The 25,806-nt window shown below is 44.4% G+C and overlaps 1 protein-coding gene across 1 annotated transcript in view; it reads left to right on the top strand.

Annotated features, from left to right (window-relative positions):
* Positions 1 to 23,062, top strand: part of OXSR1 (oxidative stress responsive kinase 1) — a 72,610-nt gene extending 49,548 nt beyond the window's left edge. Inside the window, exons 8-18 of the mRNA XM_045857039.1 lie at positions 1,079 to 1,212; positions 3,169 to 3,217; positions 4,045 to 4,110; positions 6,766 to 6,888; positions 9,935 to 9,967; positions 13,099 to 13,245; positions 14,628 to 14,692; positions 16,814 to 16,866; positions 18,949 to 19,017; positions 19,849 to 19,913; positions 20,339 to 23,062. Of these exons, the coding sequence (XP_045712995.1) occupies positions 1,079 to 1,212; positions 3,169 to 3,217; positions 4,045 to 4,110; positions 6,766 to 6,888; positions 9,935 to 9,967; positions 13,099 to 13,245; positions 14,628 to 14,692; positions 16,814 to 16,866; positions 18,949 to 19,017; positions 19,849 to 19,913; positions 20,339 to 20,413 (879 nt within the window). The 3' untranslated portion in view covers positions 20,414 to 23,062. The remainder of the gene's footprint in view (positions 1 to 1,078; positions 1,213 to 3,168; positions 3,218 to 4,044; positions 4,111 to 6,765; positions 6,889 to 9,934; positions 9,968 to 13,098; positions 13,246 to 14,627; positions 14,693 to 16,813; positions 16,867 to 18,948; positions 19,018 to 19,848; positions 19,914 to 20,338) is intronic.
* The last annotated feature ends 2,744 nt before the right edge of the window (positions 23,063 to 25,806 follow it).

The following is a 25,806-nucleotide window of genomic DNA, read 5'->3' as shown; positions in this document are numbered from 1 at the left end:
GCGCACACACAGACAGAGATATATGTTTGATGGGTGAAATTTTGATTCTGTGAAAGATTAGTGATGTCTTAAGGCCACAATTTTCCTAAAGATTAAGGACTCCTAGGAGAAAGTGGATATTCACAAAAATTTAGGAAGGATTTTTTTTTAACATAACTGTAAGGCCAAAGAAATGGCTTATTTTTAAAGTTGGCAAGGGGAAGATGAGGTTTACTTTTAATCCATTGTAGGCATTGACTCCTCCAGTTATTGCCAGACACATACATGTTAACCTAGTTGCTCAAAATAAGAACAATCACCAACCTTAGTAATTTTGTTTCAGTAAATATAAATCTGAAAAGCAAGTAATAGTTCTAATTGTAACCCCCTTTTATTTTTCACTTTTGACTTTATGTTTGGGAGAATGGCTGATGCTTTTATAAAAACATCCAACAGTATAGGAAAACGCAAATCCCCCAGTCCTAACACACAAACAGCACCTTCGTTACCTCCACCTCTGTGCGTCTAGCTAGCCTGTGGCCCTGGAAGTCGAAGGAGGAAGAGGTGGACAGAACAGTGAAGACCGTCAGTTGCTACGGGGAGGGTGGGAAGAATGAGAACTAGCAAGGCTCTAGCTTTGTTGACTAGTTATTCCTGTGAGCCAGTATCACCAGTTATTCCTGTGGTAGAAGTTTCTGAGTTCTATGGAAAGAAGGCCGGATTACAAGGTGTCAGGTTGAAAGAGAGCCATGGGTAGGTAAAGTCGGCAAGTTTACACTCTGAATTTTGCTGTGGTTTTAATTTTTTAAAGATAGTTTGGTAGCATAGGAGTGGGGACCGAAAAGGTGAGGCAAGGATTCCAACCGAAGGATGCACTGTGTGGATGTGGTTGGGCCCTGGCAGGCTCGCCATCCGGGAAGTCAACTCTCGGTAGCGTATTGTTTGTGTGGGTGACTCTGGGCTCCGGACAGCTGGTCTAGGTGTGAACTTTTAGACAATAAAATCTTCTTGTATGTTGGGGACTGTTTATGTAAAAACATCTTGGCCACAATATTTAATTGAGTCGTCAGAAATTTTTATTATATTGAAAATCTTACAGGTTTTGATGCTGACACTGCAGAATGACCCACCTTCTTTGGAAACTGGTGTTCAAGATAAAGAGATGCTGAAAAAATATGGAAAATCATTTAGAAAAATGATTTCGTTGTGCCTTCAAAAGGATCCAGAAAAAAGGTTAAATATGGGATAAAGCGTACTTTTCTCTTCATCTAATATATAACTAGAGTCATGTAGTACATACAGGCACAGGATGTATACAAAGAAATAAATATATACTATAAAAAATATACAGAGACCATTACCTTAGATTGGAAATGAATAAATTACTTTCTACTTTTTAGTATACAGTGTACCCTAATTAGTTCTGCTATTTCCTGGTAATTTTTTACAATTACATACTTGTACATTGTGAATTCTCTATTAATAAAACATTAAGTTAGTGGGAGGGGTCACTTTGAATTTGCATTTAAGAGTTGTAAATAATGCTGTCTATAATGTTAATAAGAAAAGAAATATACATAGTAAATATATGTCAAATAATCTTTCCTTATTGGAGAGATGTTTTAATAAGTGGATGGACCAAAACTTCAAAGAGCTTATCTTGATAACACTAGACAGATTGGATGACAAGCAGATAAGTAAATGTGGTCATCTGATGTGTCTATATTTGTGAATTAAACGGAACTGTAGAATCTTGAAGATCCTTGAGTACCACCTTTTGTTTTTGAGGTCAAACAGCTACCTGGTCACAGAGGTGGGACTTGACTCCAAAACTCCTGATTCTTGGACTCTGCTCCCCCTGTATCTTCTTCTGCTTCGCATATATATGTTCCACTCAGTTTCTTAGCACTAAGAGTTCTTTAATTTTGCTTTCTCTCATGATCAACAAAATAAATGACTTTAGTGTATTTCATGGGTCTTCAGAATTTATTGTTGGAAATATTGGAAAGGGTAAGAAATAGAGGGAGCAAAGTTCAAACCTGTGTTTTTAGGACTTGTTTTCTGTTTCTCAATAAACTGGTATAAAAGATAGGGACTCCTTGGCTTCTGCCAACTTAGTTGACTGAAATAACAGAATTCTCTTCTTATAAATACCCAGAAATTCTGGATAAATCTGTCAAATTAAAAAAAAAATCTAGACAAGAGCTTTCTATAAAGGGAGGTCCTCAGATGTCCAAAGTAATAAGGAAACCATAAATTAGAGAAGAAAGATCACGGACTAATTCTGTGGCTGTCCACAGTGGGACACTGTTCATTCCCACTTCCCCGTGGGGACTGGATATGAGGTAATGGGTTAGCCCAGTCGGGATTTTAAACTGAGCCTGTGTCTTGAGTGAAAGGATAGACCAGAAAACAAACAAAACCTGCCCATTATCATAAAGATACAACAGAAATCTCTCCTGAATAATCAGGCCCTCTGACCTGGATGTTCTTCAGGTGTTCAGTCTGAATTTATAGTAACCACGTCATGCAGGAAACCACAGGATTAGAAAGCAAAATTACTACCTAGCCAGGTCCAACTCTTATGTATAGTACTGTTTATTCTTTATTCTGTCATACTCATTAAAAAACTGTAAAATTGATAATAATGTCTTTAAATGAAGGAAGTAAGACTGTGCACAATTGAGTTAAAATTGAGTTTAGATTAAATTTGGGGAATATCCATTACATTTAGAATCCTCAGTTCGGAGAAATGGTGAAATCTGTTTTTAAAACGGTGTGTTGCCTGTGTTGACGGCTAGCAGGTAGCCACATAGAAACAGAGGACTTTGTGAGATTCGATGTATGTTTAGGCCTTGTTAAAGTAAACATTATCTAACCTACTTCTGGGGGAATAATATTAAATAGCAAATATATTGGAAGCCACTAAGGAATCATGCTTCCAAAAGAAACATTTCACTAATGATTTTGTCAAAGACCTGTAATAGTTATTATCAGAATATTTCTATGAGTTCTTATTCTATACAACGTCTTGTACCAAGTTTATGCTATTTTTTTTTAGCAAGTTAGGGAAAGTGGAGTACACTGAGTTTTTTTCTTACTGCTTAAGAAACCATTTTCTTATTTTTGAAGATTAAAACCCCACATCACACTTGAAATAACTGTAAAAACTTTCTTTTCTGGTTTTAGACCAACAGCAGCAGAATTGTTGAGGCACAAGTTTTTCCAAAAGGCAAAGGTAGGAAATTCTAACTTTTTAAAAAATATTTTATATATTTATTCTTTAGAGAGAATGGAAGGGAGGGAGAAAGAGAGGGAGAGAAACATCTGTGGGTTGCCTTTTACAAGCTCCCAGCTGGGAACTGGTCTGCAGCCCAGGTGTGTGGCCTGACCAGGAGTTGAACTGGCGACCCAAATCCACTCAGTACACTGAGTTGTATTGGCCAGCGTGGGAATTCTAACTTTTGATTTTATATGTTCATTTGATCTTCCTAATTTTGTTACTAAATTATGTTTACTGTTCAGAAGTTTTATTTTCTTAAGATGATTATGTTTAGAAGAACGATAATAGATCAAATAATTGCATGAGCTATATAGTCTTTGGTAATTAAGATGCATGCTTTATAATATGTAAATTTATGTTTAAATGCCAGTAGGGTAAACTTAGAACAATGAATATTAAATTTTGCTATTATAATTATAATCTGTGAAAAATACTGAGCTCTGGTTTCAGGTAAGTTAGTAAACATCTCGTTTACCAAGGAGTTAGATAAGTGGATGTTACTGTAGGTGGAAGTCTGGGACCATGATCCCAAAGGACATATGGTAGAAAGCAGACTTTACATAGAAATGGCTCATGACGGTGCACTAAAGCTCTGTTTCAGTTTGTAAGCCCGTGGTAGCAGTGTCCTAAAGGAGCTTCAGAATGGAAGAATGGAACCTTTTCTCGAACTTCTTTATAAAACATTTACTTTGTCACATTTTAATTTTGGTGAATGTTTCTTTGTCCATTTTTTTTGTTCCATGAAATCTTGTAAGAAGAAAATTTTTATTTTTCCTCTCCAGAATAAAGAATTTCTTCAAGAAAAAATATTGCAGAGAGCACCAACCATTTTTGAAAGAGCTAAAAAGGTAAATGGGTATTTAACTCCATTTTCCTGGGAAATTGCCTAGAGCAGGTTTACTTCTGCATTTGGAAAGTACGTGTTAAGTAATACTTCCTTAACAGTGTGAGTATTGCAGTATGAGTTTCTTCCAGCCCTTCCACATTCTTTGATGCATTTGTTTGTCCAGTATTCACTGGAGTACCAAATGTCTCAGTATTCCTTCGCTGTCTACTAGAAGGAAGAGTGTGTTAGACACTTGATGAATTCATTGTAACCTGTGTTCAGTCACTCTGTGCAGCTCCCGAGTGAGTTGTGAGGTCGGGCCCTTTCCTCCCACCACACCCATTGGAGTGAGTGCACTGAACAAGACAGACAAGTACTGATAAACACGTGGAGAAATCGGAACCCTCACACATCAATAGAAATAAACGTAAAATGGCGCAACCACTTTAGAAAGGAGTTTGGCAGTTCCTCAAAAGTCTAAATAAGGTTGCCATATGCCCTGCAGTTCCGCTTCTCGGCATAACGCAGGAGAATTGAAAACATGTACACACAACAGTATGTACACGTATGTTCGTAGCAGCATTATTCGTAAACTAAAAAGTGCAAATAACCTGAATGTCCATCTGCTGATGAATGGACACGTAAGATGTCGTGTGTCTGTACAAGAGAATATTATTTCGCAATAAAGAGTGAAGTACTGATACATGCCATAACAGATATGTGCCTTTCAAACATTATGGCAATTGAAAGAAGCCAGTTACAAAAGATAACACGTTCTTTGACTCCATTGACGTGAAATGCTCAGACTAGGAAATATGTAGAGGCAAAGTAGATGAGCAGCTGCGAAGGCCTGGAAGGACTGTAGATAAATGAGCAGTTAGTTGGTAATGGCTGTGGGTTTTTGCAGGGCTGGGGTGGGGTGTGGGGTGGGGAGGGAGTGATGAGAGTAATCTAAACTTGATTGTGGAGATGGTTTCACAACTCTGAATAAACTAAGAATCATTGAATTGTATACTTTAGATGGGTTACTTATATGCTACATGAATTATATCTCAGTAAAGCTGTTAGTTTAAAAGAAGCATTTAGAGAATGGCAGCACCCTGACACATGAGCTCATGGAAACTGAAACATCGTAGCAGAAATGAAAAAATTCAGGGCAAAGCTGTAGAGTCGAGTTAAGGAAATTTCTCAGAAAACAGAGCCAAGAGGCCAAGCAGTGATAACAGGAGAAAAAAAGACAAGAACATTAGAGGATCATTCAGAATGGTTCAACAGATGAATAAAAAGAGTTCTGGAAAAGGAGAACAACAAAAAAACAACCAAACAAAAACCCAAGAGAAAGGAAGTCTTCTTGAAGTAATTCTGTCTGAAAAAAAATTGTAAACGAATGGTCATGAATTTCCAGACCGAAAGAGCCGAAGTACCAGCACAATGCATGAAAATAGACCAGCACTGAGGCCCCTGCTGTGCTCACTCCAAACTCTGGAGGGAAAAAGATAATAGGGGGCGTGGCCACAGACAGGTTCACCAGTCGGAAGGACCTCCCTCAGCAGCACCTCTGGAAACCAGACCACAATGGAGCAGCTGTGTTCAACATTATCAAAGAAAAGGGTTTCTGACCCAGACGTATTTTTACCAGACAAACTATAAGTGAAATGTGGAGATGGAATAAAGATATGTTCAGAAATGCATGGTTTTTGTAAGTGACGCTAGTAGTGGAGGAAGTGCTCAAACTGAGAACAGGGAAGTTACGGGATGCAGGAAGCACGGACCTCTGGCTAGATCTGAAGCAGCAGACCTGGTGCGATACCTTCCTAGGGGGAGCGGAGAGACCAGGCTCTGGTGGGAGGCTCCTGGGAAGGTAATGCTGACGCAGAATGCCTGGTGCATATCACTGTGCTAAGAGAAGATGTACATAGCTGGGAGAGAATTGGGGGGTAAATATTGACAAGCACATAGAAATAAGCAAATATTAACTCCAGGGAAAACAATAACGTAGCAAAGGAAGGTAACTCTAAGGTACAGTAAGGCTTAGCTGTATCAGCTATATACTTGTAATCAGGTTATGTAAACACGGAATATTGATTTAACCCAAATTACAGTGTATCTTAAGAAAAGAGTAGAGGGTTGATAACAGGGTTAAATTCTCGTTTTCCATAGTGGGAAGTTCAGTAAGTAATTCCTAAAACCAGAAACCTCAAAGGGTAATAATGAGGCCACGTTATATATAGAGAGAAATATAAATTCTAAAACAATAAGTTAAAATGAATTGAAAATGGTTGCTTGTGGTAGAAAGCATGAAAGGCAGGAAATTGTTGTTTTTCTGAACAAACTTTCACAGCTGTACTACTCTTAAAACCGGGCAGGTATAATTGTGACTTTTAAACTTAAAATTAAAAAGAAAAAGCAGAATATTCATTTGACCTGTGACTTCACATAAGGAGGACTTGGCTGGTGTTCAAGTTCAGAGTATGGAAATACAGGGAAAGTCAGTGGTTGTGAGTAAAGAAAGACTAAAGATTGTGAACAGAGCCAGTGAGGGGTGGAGGAGACTTACAGGGAAAATTATTATATGCTTACTGCGTTGCAGTCATAGAAGGAGAGGAAAATATGATTGACTTTTCCATATAGTAAATGTCAACATGGTCATGGTTTGCGTGTCTCTCCCCGCGAGCAGGTTCGGAGAGTGCCAGGCTCCAGTGGCCGTCTTCATAAGACAGAGGACGGTGGCTGGGAGTGGAGCGATGATGAGTTTGACGAAGAGAGTGAGGAAGGGAAAGCAGCAATCTCACAGCTCAGGGTAAGTTTTGTGACACTGTGTGCTTTAGCTAGAGCTCTGCCTTTTTGCCTGAAGCCTCTGAGATAATACCGTGTTCTGTGATTCTGGTCAGCCTACCCAGCCAAAATACAAAAAAGTGCAAGTGTTAATGACAGAGTTTCCTTGACCAACTTACCAGCATAGGAGCCCAATTGATTTTACATGGAAAAGTGGGCTGGCAGGTCTGTTTGAATATGATAGTATCTAGGGAATGTACAAATGATGCAGTCTAGAGATGAGCACCACAATGTCTGAGGTAATACACTGGGTAGGTTTAATGCCTGATTATGCATTGCAAAGAAAAGATTAGTGAACTTGAAAGACTAACAATAATAGAACTTTGTTCCTGAGGTCTGCTAGTCTTCTACCTGAAGAGTAAGAGTGTATCTCTTTAATTGGTGTATACTGAATGATGATGATGCTGCCGATGATGTATGTGTTGGTTCTTGCTAGAAGCAGTGAAGACAGGGGTCTTACTTTTTGATTGTTTCATCACTCTTGCCCAAAGTCAGTGCCTCAGGTTGATTGTTAGGACTCAGTCCCAAGAATAGAAGACAGACACACAGGAAATCAGATTTACAGAATATTGCAATGCCTGAGATGGAAAATAAATCGGATTGGATTAGCAGCAAATTAGACACTGTAAAAGAAAAGATTAAGGAACTTGAAGGCCAGCAATAGGAATTGCAAAATGAAACTGAGAAAAAAAGAGTTTTTAAATGATGAAAAGAGAATCAGTGAGCTAATGCAAACATTAAACAGCTTACTGACCATGTTCCTGGAGTCTCCAAAGTGTGTAGGGGACATGACGTCTGAGGTCATTGCAGTCTCTACCACTCAGAGCCCTGTGTGGGGTGGATGGCGGGTAGTGACAGCTCTGTCTGCTTTCGAGAATGAAAGCTTTGTGGAGGAATGGCTGGTGCCCAGGCTCGCACAGATAATGCACAAGGTGAATCTGGGATACCTTCTTTTGTCAAAAAGAAGATACCTGCTATTGAAACAAAAAGTTTAATAACATAAGAGCCCTGGTAACAGGGCTCCCAGTGGCCAAATTAGCAAGAATTTAACCATCAAAATCATTAAATGCAGTAATAAATTATAACTAATATGAAAAATTGGAATCTCTGAGTTCATAACAATACATGGGAGAAAGGGATGCTTTTTCGTGATCGTGAATGGCCAGTACTGACTGGTAAATGTTGAGGAGTGTTGAAGAAGGAAAATGATCATTTTGCATCCATCATAAAGCAATCATAAAAGATTAGATCAGGCAAGGAGCATCAGCAGATGCTAAATATAGGGGAAAGTTGTGAGGAGCAGTACATTTGCATGGTTTTAAAGTGTCTCTCCACAGAGTGGCTTTTAGTTGCAAGGGACAAAATAGTTTCTGTATACTGGGGAAACCAGAAAATGCCCTGAGTAGATGATTAAAATTAGGATCACTAATGAGGGGCAGACGTGATTCCCTAAGATATGATACTCTAGGAAGGAAACCTCACTGTGTAGAATTCCAGCTGGGCGTTCATATAGCAGTCTAAATGAGGAGGAGACCATCAGGCGAACCGCAGACAGAGGCATTGCACTCCGATGCAGTGTGTGAGGGGGAGGGGATTCTAAAGAATATTCATGTGCCAGATGTAAAGCATCTGAAGAGACATGACGGCTAACTGCGGTACATGCTCCTACAGGACACCCTGTACTGGGGGAAAAACAGAGGGCTGTAAGTGGGATTCTGGACGATAAATAAGATGAAAAGTATTACTGTTATATTTACTGAAGTTGGTTACTTCAGTAACCTTACATAAGAGAATGTCCCTAGTAAGAAATACACAGTGACCATTCAGTGGTAAACAGCTATGACATGCTGCTTACTCTCAAATGGTACAGGAACAATATGGTTAATTACATATATATTTTACATTTTTATAAATATGTTATGCTAAATAGATACTATATATTATGTATATTATGTATGTATATATTTAAATGACAGAGCATGAGCATTGGAAAAATAAAGCAGATGAGGAATCAAGGCTGTTAATGGGTCAGTCTGGGTAAAGGGTATGCTGGTGTTGTAAGTTTGACATTTTTGCTAAATATAAAATTAAAAAAAAAGGTTTGGGTTGGCCATTTATTTACTGTGATATATTACCTATTACCTAACCCTTGATTCTCCTTAATAAAATGGCGAAAATTTAAAAACAAACCTAAGCTGACCTTTTAAGTAGTCTAAATCCGTACTTGGTAGAATTTACCATAAATTGGTACTTGTTTAGAGCTTATTCTCCAGTAGTGTCAGAATTACTACTAACTTTTCTGATTTATTAAATAAAGTTAGCTTAGATTTTCATAAGGCAGATTATAACTGGTTTTCCAGCTTCGGTTCAAGAGTTTTCCCCATTAAAGCCCATGTCAGCCCTGACCGGTAGCACTCACTTGGTTGGGCATCATTCTGCAAAGCAGAAGGTCGCCTGTTCGATCACCGGTCAGGGCACACGCCTGGGTTGCCTTTGGTCCCTGGTTGGGGTGCGTGGGAGAGGCACCCAGTCACTGTTTCCCTCCCCGTCCTCCCTCTGTCGCCCCCCTCTCATTCGAAATAAATAAATAAAACCCTTTGTTAACAAAGCCCAATATCAGAATTACTTGTGTTGAGAATGTATTACGTAATTAATTTGAAGGTTGACATTTAGTCTGGGACATTGTGCACATAATGTTCTCATGATTAGTAAAAAGAGTTGGACTTTGAAAAGGTATCATCTGAGAATTCTGTCTCATTGTGTTTGCTTATAAACCTCAAGTTGTGATGTCTCTAAATACTGTAAGTACAGGCCACCTGGACAAATAATACAATTGTCTCATGATAGTTTTCTTTTTTCAGAGAACTTTCACTGGCGTTGCCGGTGAGTTAATGTGTGGATCAGAGTGAAATGGAGTTGACTTGCATTTCCACATTCCGTGCAGTGTGGAACTGGCTGCAAGTAACCTGAGTTTTGCGTTAACGAGCCCTCTGTTTTTGTATTTCTTTTAGTCTCCCCGAGTGAAAGAGTTATCAAGTTCTGAGGTAAGTGGTTGTGATTTTTGAATTGTTAAAGTGTACGGGCTTTTGTGTGGGTTTGGTTTTAATGTTAAGCACATGCTTTCTACGTAATGGGAATGAGAGTGTTAGTAAGTTGAATTCAGAGATAGCGATTCCAAGCTTGAACGGGCCTTTGCAGCAGATTGGTGCCACTGCACTTACTGTAAAAGGTGCCCTACAGCCCCAGAATGTTCCTCCTTGCTGGTCTGACCTTATGAATTCTTTGCTTGGCTTGGCCACTTGAAAGGAAAAGTAGGGTTTTTGCATTAATCTGTCTGGGAATTTGTCATATGCCACCTTTACATTTTGGATTTTTTCCCTAGCCTCTTCTCTTGTTAAACAGGTTAGTTTGTCTGTAGTTGCTGCCTCAGTGTAATAGAAAATCCTGCTACACAGAATCCTGTTAAGCTGGCCTGCGTTATGCTCGTTACCTGAACAGTATAATCATTCCTTGAGTGCTTTCTGTCATAAATTTGTCCCTCTGGCAGTCTGCATTCTGAGCTCAGTATTTGGTTTGATGGCACACATCTTGTTCTTAAAACAATTTGTTTTTGCCCCTATACTTAAAAGTAGCTCTTTGTCCCACTTCATTTGTGTACATAGTATACAGTTTGGGTACACAGTAATGCACAGGATTTGTGTACATAGTATTGTACTGTTCAAGGCTGAAAATACTGTGCTTTAGCGTATTAACAGGCCATAACTGACAGTTTATACTAGAGCTACTGTTCCTTAAGACTTCTGGCTCCTCCTCTTCTTGGGACATGATAGAATTGCATTTTCCTTCCCGGTAAGGTTATGCATGACCATGGCAGTTACTTTGGCCAATGAAATGTGAGCAGAGGGAAGAGCCACTCCCCCGTTCCCTAGGTTCCCTGGTCTCTGCCACCCTGATCTGCACCCCTGCGTGAAGACCACACCCCACTTAGCCTCTGCCGGCCAGAGGGAGGCAGGAAGTGTGTAAGAAGTAACTTTTGGTTTTGTAATTACTGAGAATTTAAGATTATTTGTTATTCTCTGACTTAACCTACCTTGACTAGTTTTTAGTTTCTCTGAAATGGAATGAGGGGGTATTTTAGGGATTATCCAGAGTTTTTCTTTTTAGTCTTCTTGTTCTTTTGCCTAAATAGCTTCTTCCATGCTCATTCTTTTTTATTATTATTATTTATTTATTTATTTATTTATTTTTTAGAGAGGGAAGGGAGGGAGAGAGAGAGAGAGAGAGAGAGAGAGAGAGAGAGGGAGGGAGGGAGGGAGGGAGAGAGAGAAAGAAACATCAATGTGCGGTTGCTGGGGGTTATGGCCTGCAACCCAGGAATGTACCCTGGCTGGGAATCGAACCTGGGACACTTTGGTTCCCAGCCCGTGCTCAGTCCACTGAGCTATGCCAGCCAGGGCTCCATGCTCATTCTTATATTCTCATGCTCTTTCCTTTTTGTTGATTTTTAAATTATGGTAGAATACGCATAACATAAAATTTACCGCCTTCACCATTTTTAAACGTACAGTTCAGTGGCCTTGAGTACCTTCACTCCGTTAGACACCCATCACCACCGCCCATCTGCAGAGTTCTCGTCGTCCTTCACACCCGACCCTCTGTGCCCTGCACCTCCTCGGCCCCTCCTCCCCCAGCTCCTGCAGTGCCACTGCACTCTGTCTCTGCTCTGACTACTCCCCACGCCTCCCATAAGTGGGGTCGCACAGCAGTTGCCTTTTTGTGACAGGCTTACTTCGCTTAGCGTAGTGCTCTCGGTGTTCGCATACGTAAGGTGTGTCAGAATGCCCTTCCTTCCTTTCTAAGGCTGAATAAGACTTCAGTGTATGTACACGTCTGTGTATCCATTCATCTGTTAGTGGTCCAGGATTGCTTATGGTGGTCCTGGAGTGGACTCCTGGACTGCTCACGCCTTGTGTCTGCGGCTCATAAAGCTGCCGTGCACGTGGCGGCACAAACACTGTTTGAGCCCCTGCCTTCGGCTCCTCCGGGTCTGCACCCGGGAGGGAGTTGCTGCGTCATGTGGTGACTCTGGTTTCACCTTCCTGAGGGACTGCCGCGCTGTTTTCCCTGGGGGCCGTGCTGTTCGCGTTCCCACCTGCAGTGCACAGGGTTCTGATTGCTGCACATCCTCTCCTTGCTTCGCTGTGTACAACTTCTCTGTCTTTGTTGTTGGTAAACATATTTGAAACAGTGTTAATAATTATATTAACATTTTGAAAACTGATTGTAAAGTTCTGTTTTTCTACCAAAATCCAGAACAAACAAGTAATTTTTAATTCCCTCTTATGAAGCTACATGAATACAAAACTTGACTTCCTTGTCTCCTTGATTGGGCTTATGTATTCTGAGCTGTTAGACCTCTTGTATCGCCCTTCTAATTCTTTTTCTCTTGTAACTCTCAGTTTTGACCATTGCCTTGATTTCTTTTCACTAACCTTTTTTCTCCAAGTTACATAATTAAAATTTACGAAAAATTTCAAACATGTAAAATAATATAATAATGTGTATGTTAGTTATAAAGTTTCATGTCCAGTTTGAAAAATATTTCAGGTATGTTAAGGAATTATTGGTTGATGTGTTTCTTTATAAGTAATAGATAGTCCCTGGACATAGAAAAATGTACCTTCTGTAAGTTTGTATTGCATACCTAAATCTGTATTTTGGATGTTCTATTTTTCCGGGCAAAGGGGACAGAGTAGGTGTAGTTAAAAATAAATGTGAGCCCTGACCAGCGTGGCTCAGTTGGTTGGGCACCGTTCCACAAAGTGAATGGTCTCTGGTTTGATTCCCAGTCAAGGCACATGCCCGGGTTGCGGGTTCGGTCCCTAGTCGGGGCACATACGAGAGGCAACAGATGGATGTTTGTTTCCCACATCAATGTTTTTCTCCCTCTCTTCCTCCCTCCCCCTCTCTCTAAAAATAAATAAATGAAATCTTTAAAAAATAAATATGATATAATGAACTGCTATTCTGAAGAAATCCATGTGAGCTATTACATGCTGCACCATCACTGACCCTCAGAAAACTACCTAAGTGAAAGATACAAAAGAAAGCATAGTTCAGTGCTGTTGAGTGAAACGGTATTCAAGGACGTGCATTATATGTGCTTTTGTTACAGCTGTTTCCAACAACCGATCCCGTGGGTACTTTACTTCAAGTTCCAGAACAGATTTCTGCTCATCTACCTCAGCCCGCTGGGCAGACGCCCGCACCGCCAACTCAAGTCTCTCTCCCGCCCCCCGCAGAGCCCGCAAAAACAGCTCAGGTAAAGCGGGGTCTGCGCTCACGGTTAGCTCTTGGGGGAGATGGTGAACGCACAGAGTAATGTAGAGCACAACCTAATGTAATAAGGTCAGTATCTTAGGAGATTTTGAAACAAGTTAGAATTGTTTTTTCACAGTTTTAAATGTATGCAGATGAGAGAGTGTTACAAGAATCACACAGGTTTTTATACAAAAAAAATAAGTTAACAATGGAAACATTTCAAACATCAAAAATTTGGGAGTTTACTTGTTACCTTTTTATGAGATCCTTACTATGTTTAACTTCAAGATGCAGCTGACAGAGTTATCTGGACACCAGGGAAGTCATCAGCTGTTCTCTTTTCGTTGACTTACGTTTGTGTTACTTATTAATGCTGCCTCCAGTCCACAGTACTACCCTTTTCAAGACACTCGTCAGTGTTGTCAGGGCCGGTTCCATGAAAACGGGGTAACGTAACCTGCAAGTCCACACAGTCAGGCGCACTCAGACTGGGCCCGAGGCCCCGCCGCGAGCCCCCCGGGCTGTGCCGCCGCCGCTCCTTCCCCAGGAAGCCTCGGGGGCCCCGTCCGGCGTGGGCCCTCCTACTCCGTGCTTTTAGAGTATGGGCTTCAGTGTCGGTTCACGTGTTCAAGTTAGAGGTTTCGTTTTTTTCCAACACTTTAGGTGGAAAGAAGTAAAAACGGAAGTTCTGGTTTTCCTTTTCTCTGGCACCCCAGTGGCGGTCTGCCTTCGGAAACCGCTGAGCACTTCCAGCTCGTCACGGTGCTGACTCCCTGTGACCCGTGCACCACCCGAGCCGTCCATGGCTGCCCATCCCATGGGAAAAGATAGAGCTGTCTTATGAAAATGGGCACACAGATCAGATTCATTTTATAAACAACTTACATAGGATGTGTGTCATCCAGTAAGCAGGACATGGCTGTCAAGTTTCAGAAAGGAGTAGCTCAGCCATTGAAAGACCAGGAACCTCCAGGTCGGGAGGCTTTCCCAGGGGCGGCCAGTTCAGACCCTACCTGTGTGCTGCCACGGGGTGCACTGGCAGGTTTTCTGAAGGGCAAAGCCTAGCTTGGTGTTTGTCACCCTTAGAGAGAGAAACAGGGATCTGGGAAAAATACAGAATTTAAATGTGGCTCCGCATGGACTTAGATGCGGGTTTGAGAATTACCTTTCCGATGGCGTTCGGCTCAGGCTGGCACTCAGCTCCCGTTGCTGCCCTGGAGTGCACGGCCCCCACAGCGGGGGGCGTCCTGGGGACCCGGGCGGCCTCGCCCGGAGACGGAGAGGGGTGCTGCCGAGGGGACCCTTCCTCTGCAGGTGCCCGGCACTGGCCACCTGCACGCTTCACTGTCCAGGCAGTGACTGTCCGCCTCTCCGTGCTTTTAGGCTCTGTCTTCAGGAGGGGACTCCCAGGAAACCAAGATCCCCATCAGTCTAGTGCTAAGGTTAAGGTAAGTAGACGTCTGTATTTTGGTCTGTGGTCTGAGTACTCCGAGTACACTGTCTTCAGAAGTCACTCCTTGTTCCAGTCGTGTGTGTGCCCGGGAGTAACCGGAGAGGACCATGTGTCTTCCTGGCATCGAGTGCCGTTGGCCCGCAGGTGTATTATCTCCCTCGAAAGTAATAGGAACACTCGGAGGACCTGGGTGTGAACAGATCAACTGATACATTCTCCCAGTTGTTTCTCCACCCACAGTGACACATTTGTCCATTTGCAGTATACGCAGTTCAGGGTCAGGAATGTGGCCCATTGTTGAGGAGCAGTTTTTAGGAGAGCAGCACTAAGTTGGCTTGTCTGGAGTTAGTCTTGTAATCGTGACCAAATAAACGCCCTGGACCCTGAGAGAACTGTCCCAAGAGTGCACTGCCTTCTGACTGTGATAGATCAGACCAAGGCCTGATTCTTAGAAAGGAATGGGAGCACCTCTAAGCATAGTTTGGGTCTGTTTCTCTGCGTTGTAGCAAGTGCTCTAAATTGATGCTTCTCGGTGGGGCCCTGACACATCGCTCACAGGAAGTGCCCTAGGTGGCGATCTGTTCGTGTTACCCCTCTCTCCCTCTGCAGGCAGTTGAATTAGGGTCTGAGAGCATTGTTACCAGAATAGCTGTGGGCGTTGTATTGCTGTCCCACTCATAAATGCTCTTGAAAAAAGATGAGTTTTACAAGCATCACCTGAAATGGCTCAGGACTTAACTGTTACTAACATTTTAAAAAGGGTTCACTGAATTATATTGACTCATTCCACCTTCCACTTATGAATTCCTGGTCTTTTTCTCATTAGGACCATAATTAGAGATAGTGGTAGCAAGAGCTGTTTTGAGAATGTCTGATTTTACCACTAAGAGCAATGGAATTGTGCCGTAAGTGTGAAGGAAGCAGGTTTGGCTGACTGTCCTTTACAGAAGCCCACTCAGTGCGCCTCGTCTCGTCTCAGATGGCTCTGAGTTAACGGCGTCTTAGTGGTCTCACCCTGTTCTAATTGTACATAAAGAATGCCTCTGGTCTCTTCTTGAGAATTTGTTTTGATACAGCAGTCGATAGGTAGTACCATTTGACATGTGCTGCAGGAAGGTGGGGAAGACACTTGTAAGCGAGGCAGTTAGCTTTTTGAGACAGTGGTGTCTTAACGGACTACATTGCAGTCCTGTTTGCGGAGGGGAAGGCTAGATTCTTATTCGCACTGATGAAGACTTTGAAGTTAAATGACCAGAGGAAGTTTAGACCAGCTAGCATGTTACTGTCTTTAAAGATGTGTGTGCTCGGCATGTCAGTTATATCAGTAAAGTGATGCTGAACATTTGATCTTAATTTTAAGCAGCTTTCAGAAAGACCAAATGGGACAATTACGTGGTCAGCAGACTACATATGGCACTCTGAGCTATTGTGGAAGGCTACCAACAGAAGAGAAAGTGCAATGCCGCACTTGATAGTCAAGCCTAGGTCGGAGGTTGATTTGAATTATGTCAAAACCAATTCCAGGTGGTGCACTTGCAGAAGCACAGGTCTGGATGCAGGCGCACAGGGAGGGCGGTGCAGGGGACAGAGTCCCTTGGGGGCAGGTTGTGTTGGAGGTGGATAGCTGTATTTTGAGCAAAATTTCAGTAACATTCTCAAGTATTTGTCAAGTAGATCCAAGCCCTCTGCATTGTTGAGATAAAATTTGGGTCCTGAGGAATCAGACACACCTGCCTTTTTAGACATGGTGTTCTAATTTCTCCACCTTCAGCCAGGGCTTCCAGGGGGCCTGGTTCATCTCAGGCCACCGGGTATGTAGTGATTGCTGTAACTTCTTCACCAGTCACGTGTTTGAATCTATGGGTTTATGTACCAACCCTGCTGCCTTTATGGGCCCAGCCATTTTCCCATGTTCTCAGACTGCCTCAGCCCTACCTGCCCATTGAGTCCTGTCAAAAAACTGTCTGCAGATTCCCAGCCCGTCAGGACCGGGCACATGCTCTGCGGGAACAGAACAGTCTTTCCTGAGGCCCAGACTCCTGATGTGAATGTCGGCAGAGTCTGTGTACATACATTCAAAATTGATTTTACACAGTCTGTTTGGTTTTTTTTATAGGAATTCCAAAAAGGAACTAAATGACATTCGATTTGAGTTTACTCCTGGGAGAGGTGAGTTATCAAAAACACTGGAATCAAAACACCTTGCGATTTCTTCCATGAGCTCTGTTGTGAAAGTTTGTCCTTAAGATACATTTTGCTGTGTTAAAGGATGACAAATTGTCCCGGATTTAAAGGTGTTAGGAATGAAATTAAAATGCAGTTTATTAACTACTAACTCATTTGGAAAACCTAGTATAGTTGACCCTTGAACAGCAAGGGTTTGAACTGCATGGGTCTACTTATACACAGATTTTTTCAATCAGTACTGTAAATGAATCCCGTCTTATGATTTTCTTAATAACATTTTTTTCCTCTACTTTGACTGTAACATACAATACACGTAACATACAGAGTATGCATTAATTGATTGTTTATGTTATTGCTAAGGCTTCCCAGTCCACAGTAAACTATTAGAAGTTACGTTCCAGGGGGAGCCCACAGTTATACACAGATTTTCAGCCACACTGGCATCAGCAGCCCCTCACCAACCCCAGCATTGTCCAAGGGTCAGCTGTGTAATGCAGACCAGTAATGAGAATAGCTCTACATCAACTGTTTACTGTAGGCCAGGCATGTGCTCTGGTAATGTGCATTATCTCATAAAGTTCTCAAAACAGCCCTGTAAATAAAGACAACTATCCACATTGTTTAGATGATGAAATCGAGAGAGAGGTGGAGTACACTGGCAGTTCACACAGCCGGGAAGAGGTGCAGCTGGAATTCAAACCCAAGTCTGTCCGAGTGCAAAGTTCTCACTCTTATCACCTGATACGGTTGTCCTCCGTGACAATAAAGAAACAAAGCGTCCAGTCTCCTCTGTCCTGAGGCTGAAACTGAGCCTGTGGTGCATAGTTTCTGGCCACGGATGTCTTCCAGGAACCAGGCTTGTTGCCTGTGGGACTCGGGTCAGGTTTGGGGAGAGCAAGCAGATGCCTGTCCTCCGTGCCGTGCTCAATCTTCTTGCTGTCGTAGTGTCATCAGCATCCAACCGTTGAAGAGAACAGATGCAGATGTACAGGAGTGCATTCACCGTACTTTTTAAGATTTTATTTATTTATTTTTAGAGAGGGAAGGGAGAGAGAAACATCAGTGTGCGGTTGCTGGGGGCCATGGCCTGCAACCTAGCATGTGCCCTGACTGGGAATCGAACCTGCGATGCCTGGTTCGCAGCCTGTGCTCAATCCACTGAGCTACGCCAGCCAGGGCCACCGTACTTTTTTTAAAAAAAGATTTTATTTAGTTATTTTTAGAGAGAGGGCAGGGAGGGAGAAGGAGAGGGAGAGAAACATCAGTTGGTTACTTCTCACACACCCCCAACTGGGGACCTGGCCTGGAACCCAGGCATGTGCCCTGACCTGGAATTGAACTGACAACCCTTCGGTTCACAGTCTGAATCTGCTGGCCCCATCAGCCACGGCGGTTCGCTTTCCTTTTTAAAAACCAGGCAGAGTCACGTGTCCAATAACTAACTGAAGTCACTGGTCGTTGGCACAAGTGTGTGCACACCCCCTCCTGAGGTCCTCCCGTCCCCTCTGATGGGCTCGGCGTTCAGCTCTCGCGGGGGAGCAGGACGGAGTCCGTTGGAGGCGAGGTTAATGGGGATCCTCTGTCTCCATCTTTTTAGTTGTTCATTGCACCCGTTGTTCTCACGACACCATCCAAAATAACTAGATATGAAGAAAGGCCCATCGTAATACAGAAATGACCTGAGCAGAAAACTTGGAGTGTGATCCCCAGAAATGCGAGATTACATTTCGCTTTTCCAAGATTTAACTGAGGGGGAAAAATACCACTGTTTCATTAGCCCTGGAGAAGTCACGTGCTTGTCATCACGTCTCAGGCTCGGGTGCCGGGCTGCCCTCAGAATAGGGGCTTCCTCCGCAGCATCACTGTCAGGTGCTCTCCCAACAAGGGCCCGGGACCCCTCTGAACGACACCATTACTTACAGAGTTATCTTTATGTCGACCCCCACCTGCCTTCCTGGTGCTGCAGACGTAGCTGCGAGAGTCGGGCAGTGCCTGCACCTGCTCTGAGAGGAGCAGTGGCGCACGCGCACAGGAAATGGAGCACCTTCTTCTTTGTCCTTGCAGATACAGCGGAGGGCGTCTCCCAGGAGCTCATTTCTGCCGGCCTGGTCGATGGAAGGGATTTAGTCATAGGTAACTCCGCTCCGTTCTGCCCTTACGTCCCCGGGGCTCTGTCTGGAACTTAGGACTAGGAGTGCCAGGCTTTGGTTCCATTGAGCATCGGTGGTTCTTGGAATAGTTCTTGGCCAAGACAATAGGTATTGGGGACCGTCCCTTACAAAAAGGAAAATGGCACTTCTGATTTGCTTTGTGACCTCCGGGGACAGTAAGTGAAAGCCCCCTGGGAGAGTCTGGGAGGGCTGAGGACAAAAAGCCCAAGTTCAAGTAAGCGTGGCCATGTCTCATCCATCTTGGAGGATGACCTCTATCTATCCTTGCGGCGCTAAGAGGTCAGCAAAAGTTCTCAGAGACTTAGTCCTGGAAACAGCAGGAAGTAAGAGAAGGTAGTCCGGCCGTACTTACTTATTACTGAGGAAAAAGACCAGTGTCTGGGGCAAATCAGTCAAGTCTTTCTGTGAAGGGCCACTTAGTAACTTAGACTCTGTGGGTCCTGTTCAGTCTGTCGTTTTCAAAGCGTTCCTAGCTCAGAGGCAGAGCAGGGACAGTCCCCAGGCCGTAGTTCGCTGGTGTTCGGGTCTGTGAATAGGCAGGTCATACCTACCTCTTGAACCCGAGCGTCTTTTGTGAGTCAGTACAGCGTGTTAGAGTTCATTTGACAGTATTTGAGATTTATTTGTGCTACTTGGAATTGAGGTTAAAAGATACTGTCCTTTGGGGAGTGATTTATCTTTCTGCCTCCATTTTAATTGTACATAGAAAATTCTAAACTACCATTTGAGTTCTTAAAATATGGTTGAAAGTGGATTTACTAAGCTTCTCAGTTCTCTCTCTGTGTGATTACAGTGGCAGCTAATTTGCAGAAGATTGTGGAAGAACCTCAGTCGAATCGATCCGTCACTTTCAAACTGGTATTTGTCTGTCTCTTCCCCTCTATTAAACCATCTTACTCAGTGTGCTCCAGCAGCCTTTGCAGGCCAGCTTCCACGTTCCCTGGGCGATGAGACTTTTACAGTATCACACGTTGTGTTCACTTGGCGCCCCCAGCCCCTGAGCTGCAGTCTCCCTTTGCGTGGCCTCCCCTCCTCGGCCCCTCCCAGGCAGCCTCCCGCCCGGGCCCTTGGCCGTTCTCGGGAGAGACCCTGAGCCCCTCTGGCTCCAACTCCGTGCCCAGCCCCGATCCTTTCTGGAAGAGACACCTTCCGCCTGCCTCCTGGTTGTTTCCCAGGGACCTGTGCCCCACTGCCAGCCTTCCCACAGTCCCCCTCTCAGTTTTAATCGCCACCCGCAGTTTGTGTATAAATAGCCACAGCCTCTTATTTTGTTTGGTTCTCAGGCATCTGGTGTCGAAGGCTCGGACATTCCCGACGACAGCAAACTCATAGGGTTTGCCCAGCTCAGCATCAGCTAAAGGACCGCCCTGGAAGAGGGGGCCTCGGGAGAGTCCGCACCTGCGCATCTCTGTTGCTTCTGTCGGCCCGAACCCACTACTGCCAAAGAACCCGGCAGCGAGCCTCCCAGCTAGGAGCTTTAGGGGTCTTTCTGTATGTTCTTCCTGCCGCCATCCCCCCTTTCCCACAGGGAAAGAAAAGTTGGATCCCCGGTGGCCAGCGTCCCTTTGAAAGAGTTCCGTTAGTAAACTCCCCGCACACGCCCTGTCTTTTCCTCCGGCTCAGAAGCGGCCCGCGTGCCTCAAGGCCCAGGAGGGAGATCTGTCAGCTCGCCTGGCCTGGCCTCGCCTCACTCGGTGTCGCCTCGCTCGGTGTCGGCACCGCTCCGGGCGGACAGGAGCGGCTCTCCGGGGCTTCCTCGGCGGCCCGCTTTCCCACCCCTGACAGGACGTGGGCGTCTTGGGCTCTCTCTGCACCCCCACTGGAGTAGCGATTAAGAGTCGACTGCTCAGCTGGAGTCCAGAGAATTTAATCTAGCGATTTTTTTTTTTTTTTTTGTATCTGATGTGAATTCTAGCAGCCTTTGTTAGGAAAAAGCACAGCCTCAGATGGAGGCAGCCTAAACTGTCTTCTGGTTTTGTTCCTGATGTCTCCTCCGCGTTCTGCTGAAGCTGCTCTCAGGCACCCCTCGCCCTCCCTCCCGCCCCCCCGGAGAGGGGTGCCCGCCTTAACTTCAGCTGGTGCAAACACCCGACTGTAGTCGGACTTCAGCCATCGGGTCCTTCACGGTGGAACTTTGAACTGTTTTTAGAGAAAACGTTGAGTATTGGCTTGTAAACGTGAATTTTCTCAGCAGTGGTTTTGGACAGAAAAATCATAACTCATATCATTGTGGAAGTTATTTATTTTGAGAATTGACAAAAATTAAACTGAAGCAAAACTCCTCCTCAGTCCTCCCTTGAAAATCCGTTTGCCTGGCCTCTGGGTCCCGAGGAGTCGCAAGGCCGAGATTTCCACAGCAATAAAGGAGGCCCACGCCGGCCCCCGGAGGGGCCGCGCCGCGCTGCACCCGACCCCAGGCGGAAAGTGAAACCACATGTGCCGTGACTTAGGACTTCTGAGTAGACAGTATTCATTTGATTTTCTACAGAAATAATATAAATTATTCTTTAGGTCTTAAAACAGAGCACTCATAATGCAATATGTGAATAACCAGTGGGGTGGTTTTTCTTCCTACTGTTTCACAGCCAGCCTTTGTCTAGCTGCAGATGGCCCTGACACCTCGTGTGCGCAAAAGGGATCCTCAGTCCGGCCTTAAAACAACGCACGCAGAAGGGCTTCGGCCCGTGGGGGAGGGAGAGTGGCCCCTCGCGCAGTGGGGCCGGCCCTTGGCAGCACCGCTGGCCTGTGAACGGCGGGATTGCCTCACCCGGTTTTCTCTTGGAGCATCTCCGAAAGCTGTCCCACAGCTGGCCACAGTTGGCTTGTCACAGCTCCGGTGTCGCCCTGGGCTTGTAGCTTCAGTCACGGGCTTTCTTCACCTACTCTGGATGCAGAGGCATGTTGGGAAAGGGGTGGATGTTGGGCAGTAGGGGCAGGAATGGGTCTGAGATGGGGGTTGGGAGGAAAGCAGGTTGGAGAGAGGACCAGACACCCAAGTCCACGGTCCCCGCAGGACTGTGAGCAGGAGGGAGCCTGCTGTTCCTGGAGAGAGGGAAGGAGGGTGATCAGCTTGCGGGGGTGGGGGAGGAGTACGTAGCTCTTTTCTTTTTTCTTGTTTTCTTTTTTCTTTTTTCTTTTCTCTGGAGGCGGGTAGAAGGAAGGAGGACAGGGAGGGAGGAGGAAGTTGGAAAAGGAGGTAGTATCCTGTTTGGGCCAAGACTAGTGGCTTAACGTAGAGTCTGTGTTTCAGTGTCAAGTAAGCCCGTCATGATCTACTTAGGAGTCCGAGGGGCGCGGCGTCACTGGTCTGGCTTTCTCTTTGGGGCTGATCTGAAGCTCAGGCTGGGGGTAGGCCGCAGCCCATCCTTGGGTTCGGTTTCTGCAGCCAGCTGCTGCCCGGGAACTGCGGTGGGACAGGCATGGCCGTAGAAGTGAGCTGGGGCTTTCTCCTTCCTTTCAGTTCATTTTTTGCCCTGCTGGGAATTAGGAGTCGTCACCCAGCCCTAGGACAGTGTTATTTCTTCTTCTGCATGACGGTGGGCTCTTTGCCGACTGCGCAGTGATGCTGAGAATATCAGTGAACAGAAGCTTTCCGGGTGGGACAGCACGTGACCTAGTGAGAGACCTCACTCCTTTACAGAAGTGGTGGGCGGTTGAGGGTGCACCTCTGTCCTGAGGTCCCCAGGAGTCCCTGGTCCCTGGGGTAGGGACTGACTTTAGCACAAGGTAACATGTGCCAATGCTGTTTGTGAAATGTATGGTCTTTCTAAATGACTGTTGGATTTGTTTGGGGTTTTTTGCTTAAGTTTTGAACCAAATCCTAGAGCCAGCTGGTAACTATTTAATAATCTGGAGAATGGAATAATGGTGTATCAATAAATGGAGGTTCCTCCCTATGACGTTTGCTAGATTATGGAAGATGTAAAATATTTGACTCCTCCCCCTTTTTTGACTTTGTATTTTGCTGCATGTTTTCTTCATTTTTAATCAATAAAGAGTAAATTGTCCGGTGGTGTAAGGAATCTTTACTTCAGTGGCGGGTAGTGGGAGTGGGTCAGGGAGTCACTACTAAGTCTACTTTTTCATGCAAATACAGAAAAGCTGAAGTGTACATAAACTAAAACAAAGTACGTGTGATCTACAAATGCGAACAGCTTACAGTCATTTTACAAACAGCGAAACGGCCATCCCAAAAGCGGGGAGAGGGGACCTGCCCAAGGAAATTGGACAGGGTGGGATAGAGCGCTCCTGTGTTGATTTTTTCTGATTGGCTCTGCTCGTGGGTGGGGCAGGGGAGAGATGCCTGATTCCAGCTCTCGGGAGTTCCTTTTGGAAAGCTCAGAGCAGGGCCGAGCTGGTCTAATTTGGCTTTGATAATGCAATGGTGAGGTTCCGTGGAAGATTCTAGGCCCCGAGTCTTTGTCCACCTCCTGGGTAAGTCAGTGTCTGATCATAATTCCTTCCCAACAGAAGGTGACCTTTGACCGACAATAGGACTGCCGGTGGGTCTTGGCAATCCAGAGCTCAAGTCCTGGAGCCTTGGGATATCGCAGTGTCAGGTCTGATTGGGTTTGTTCTTAAGATAAAGGTCATAAAAGTGGACTCTGACTATTGTCAGGACAGGGAGGTGCCAGTTGTTCAGAAGTGACCGTGGTGTATGCAGGGACAAAGGGACAACTTGCTCATTACCTCTAGCAAGATGAAATCTTGTCAAGAGGCCCGATTCCCCAGCTCTGCTCCTTTGTAGGAACAGTGCAGTGCAGCAGTTCATGGGTTCCTTCTTTGGGTCAGCTCACCTACCCTTTGATTTTTCCCGAGCAGTTTTAGATCCCTAGCAAAACTGAACAGAAGGCAGGCAGAGCCCCCATATACCCCCTGAACCTGCATGCGCACAGGCCTGCCCACTGCTAAACATCCCACACCAGAGGAGTGCGTGTATTGCAGTCGATGAACCTACTACACTGATAACCTCCATTATCACTCAGAGTCCACAGTGCACATGCAGGTTCCCTGTTCCCGCTGTGCATTCTCCGGGTTTGGGCAACTGCATAATGGCATGTACCCCATCATCACAGTCGTACAGAGGGGTTTCTCTGCCCTACCATCCTCTGTGCTCTGCCTGTTCGTTCCTCTGTCCCCTCTTGTCCCTGGTAACTGCTGGTCATTTTACTGTCTCCATGCCTTTGCCTTTTCCAGAATGTCATCTAGTTAGAATCCTACGGTACACAGCCTTCCCAGAGTGGCTTCCTTCACTTAGATGCATTTAAGGTTTCCCCATGTCTTTCCGTGGCTTGACAGCCCGTGTCTTTTTAGCGTTGAATAACATTCTATGTCTGGATATATTAATCCATTCACCTAATCAGAAGTTTGGGCAGTTATGGATAAAAGTGCCATACACATTCATTTTGTGTAGACACAATTTTTCAGCTCCTTTGGGTAAATAACCAAGGAGCCCCATTGTGGACTGTGTAACACGAGTCTGTCTAGTTTTGTGAGATGCACCAGCCATCTCTCAGAGTGCCCGGTGGATGAGAGATCCTGTGCTTCACGTCCTCGCCAGCGTTTGGTGGTATCGGTGTTTCAGACTCCGTCTGTCATAATAGGTGTGCAGTGGCACCACATTTTAATTTACAGTTCTCTGATGACATGAACAACTTTTGATAGGCTAATTTGCTATCTGAATATATTCTTCAGTGAGGTATCTGTTAAGGTCTAAAGCCCATTTTTTTAAAAATTTTATTTATTTATTTTTAGAGAGGGAAGGAAGAGAGAGAGAGAGAGAGAGAGAGAGAGAGAGAGAGATCAATGTGTGGTTGCTGGGAGCCATGGCCTGCAACCCAGGCATGTGCCCTGACTGGGAATTGAACCTGCGATGCCTGGTTCGCAGCCTGTGTTCAATCCACTGAGCTACGCCAGCCAGGGCTAAAGCCCATTTTTAAGCAGCTTGTTTGTTTGCTTATTGTTCACTTTTAAGAGTTTTTGGATAAGAGTTCTTTATCAGATACCTCTTTTGTAAGTATTTTTTTTCCAGTCTGTGGCATGTCTTCTCATTCTCTTGCAGAGCCAAATGTTTTCATTTTAATGAAGTCCAGCTTATCAGTTAATTTCTTTCATGGATCATGTCTTTGCTGTTGTATCTAAGAGGTCATTACCATGCCCACATCGTGCAGATATTCTGCCTATGTTATCTTCTGTGAGTTATATAGTTTTGCTGTTTACATCGTGGCCTATGGTCCATTATGAGTTAATTTTTGTGAAGAGTATGAGGTCTATGTCTAGATTCAGGGATTTTTGCCTGTGGATGTCCAGTTGTTTCACTGCATTTATTTAAAAAACTACCTTTGCTCTATTGTATTGCCTTTGCTCCTTTGTCAAAGATCAGTTGAATCTGTGAGTCTATTTCTAGGCTCTCTGCTGTGTTCCACTGATGGATCTGTTCTCTTGCTCATGCCATACCGTCTTCAGTATGGTAGCTTTGTAGTACGTCTTGATGTCAAGAACTGTCAGTTCTCTGACTTTGTTCTTCCTCAGTCATGTGTTGGCTATTCTGCCTCTTTTGCCTCTCTATGTAAACTTTAGAATCAGTGTGTCAGTAATCACAAAACAACTCTCTGGGGTATTGACTGGAATCATGTTGAATTGCTAGGTCAAGTTGAGAAGAATGGACATCCTGACAATATTGAGTCTTCCTATCTGTGAACATAGAATATCTCCTCATTTATTTAGTTCTTTTTTTGTTTCTCTTCATCAG

This window comes from Phyllostomus hastatus, unplaced genomic scaffold (assembly GCF_019186645.2).
Source record: "Phyllostomus hastatus isolate PE091 unplaced genomic scaffold, TTU_PhHast_1.1 phas_scaffold_129, whole genome shotgun sequence".
NCBI classification, from domain to species: Eukaryota; Metazoa; Chordata; class Mammalia; order Chiroptera; family Phyllostomidae; genus Phyllostomus; species Phyllostomus hastatus.
This window is presented reverse-complemented; position numbering and strand designations above follow the sequence as displayed.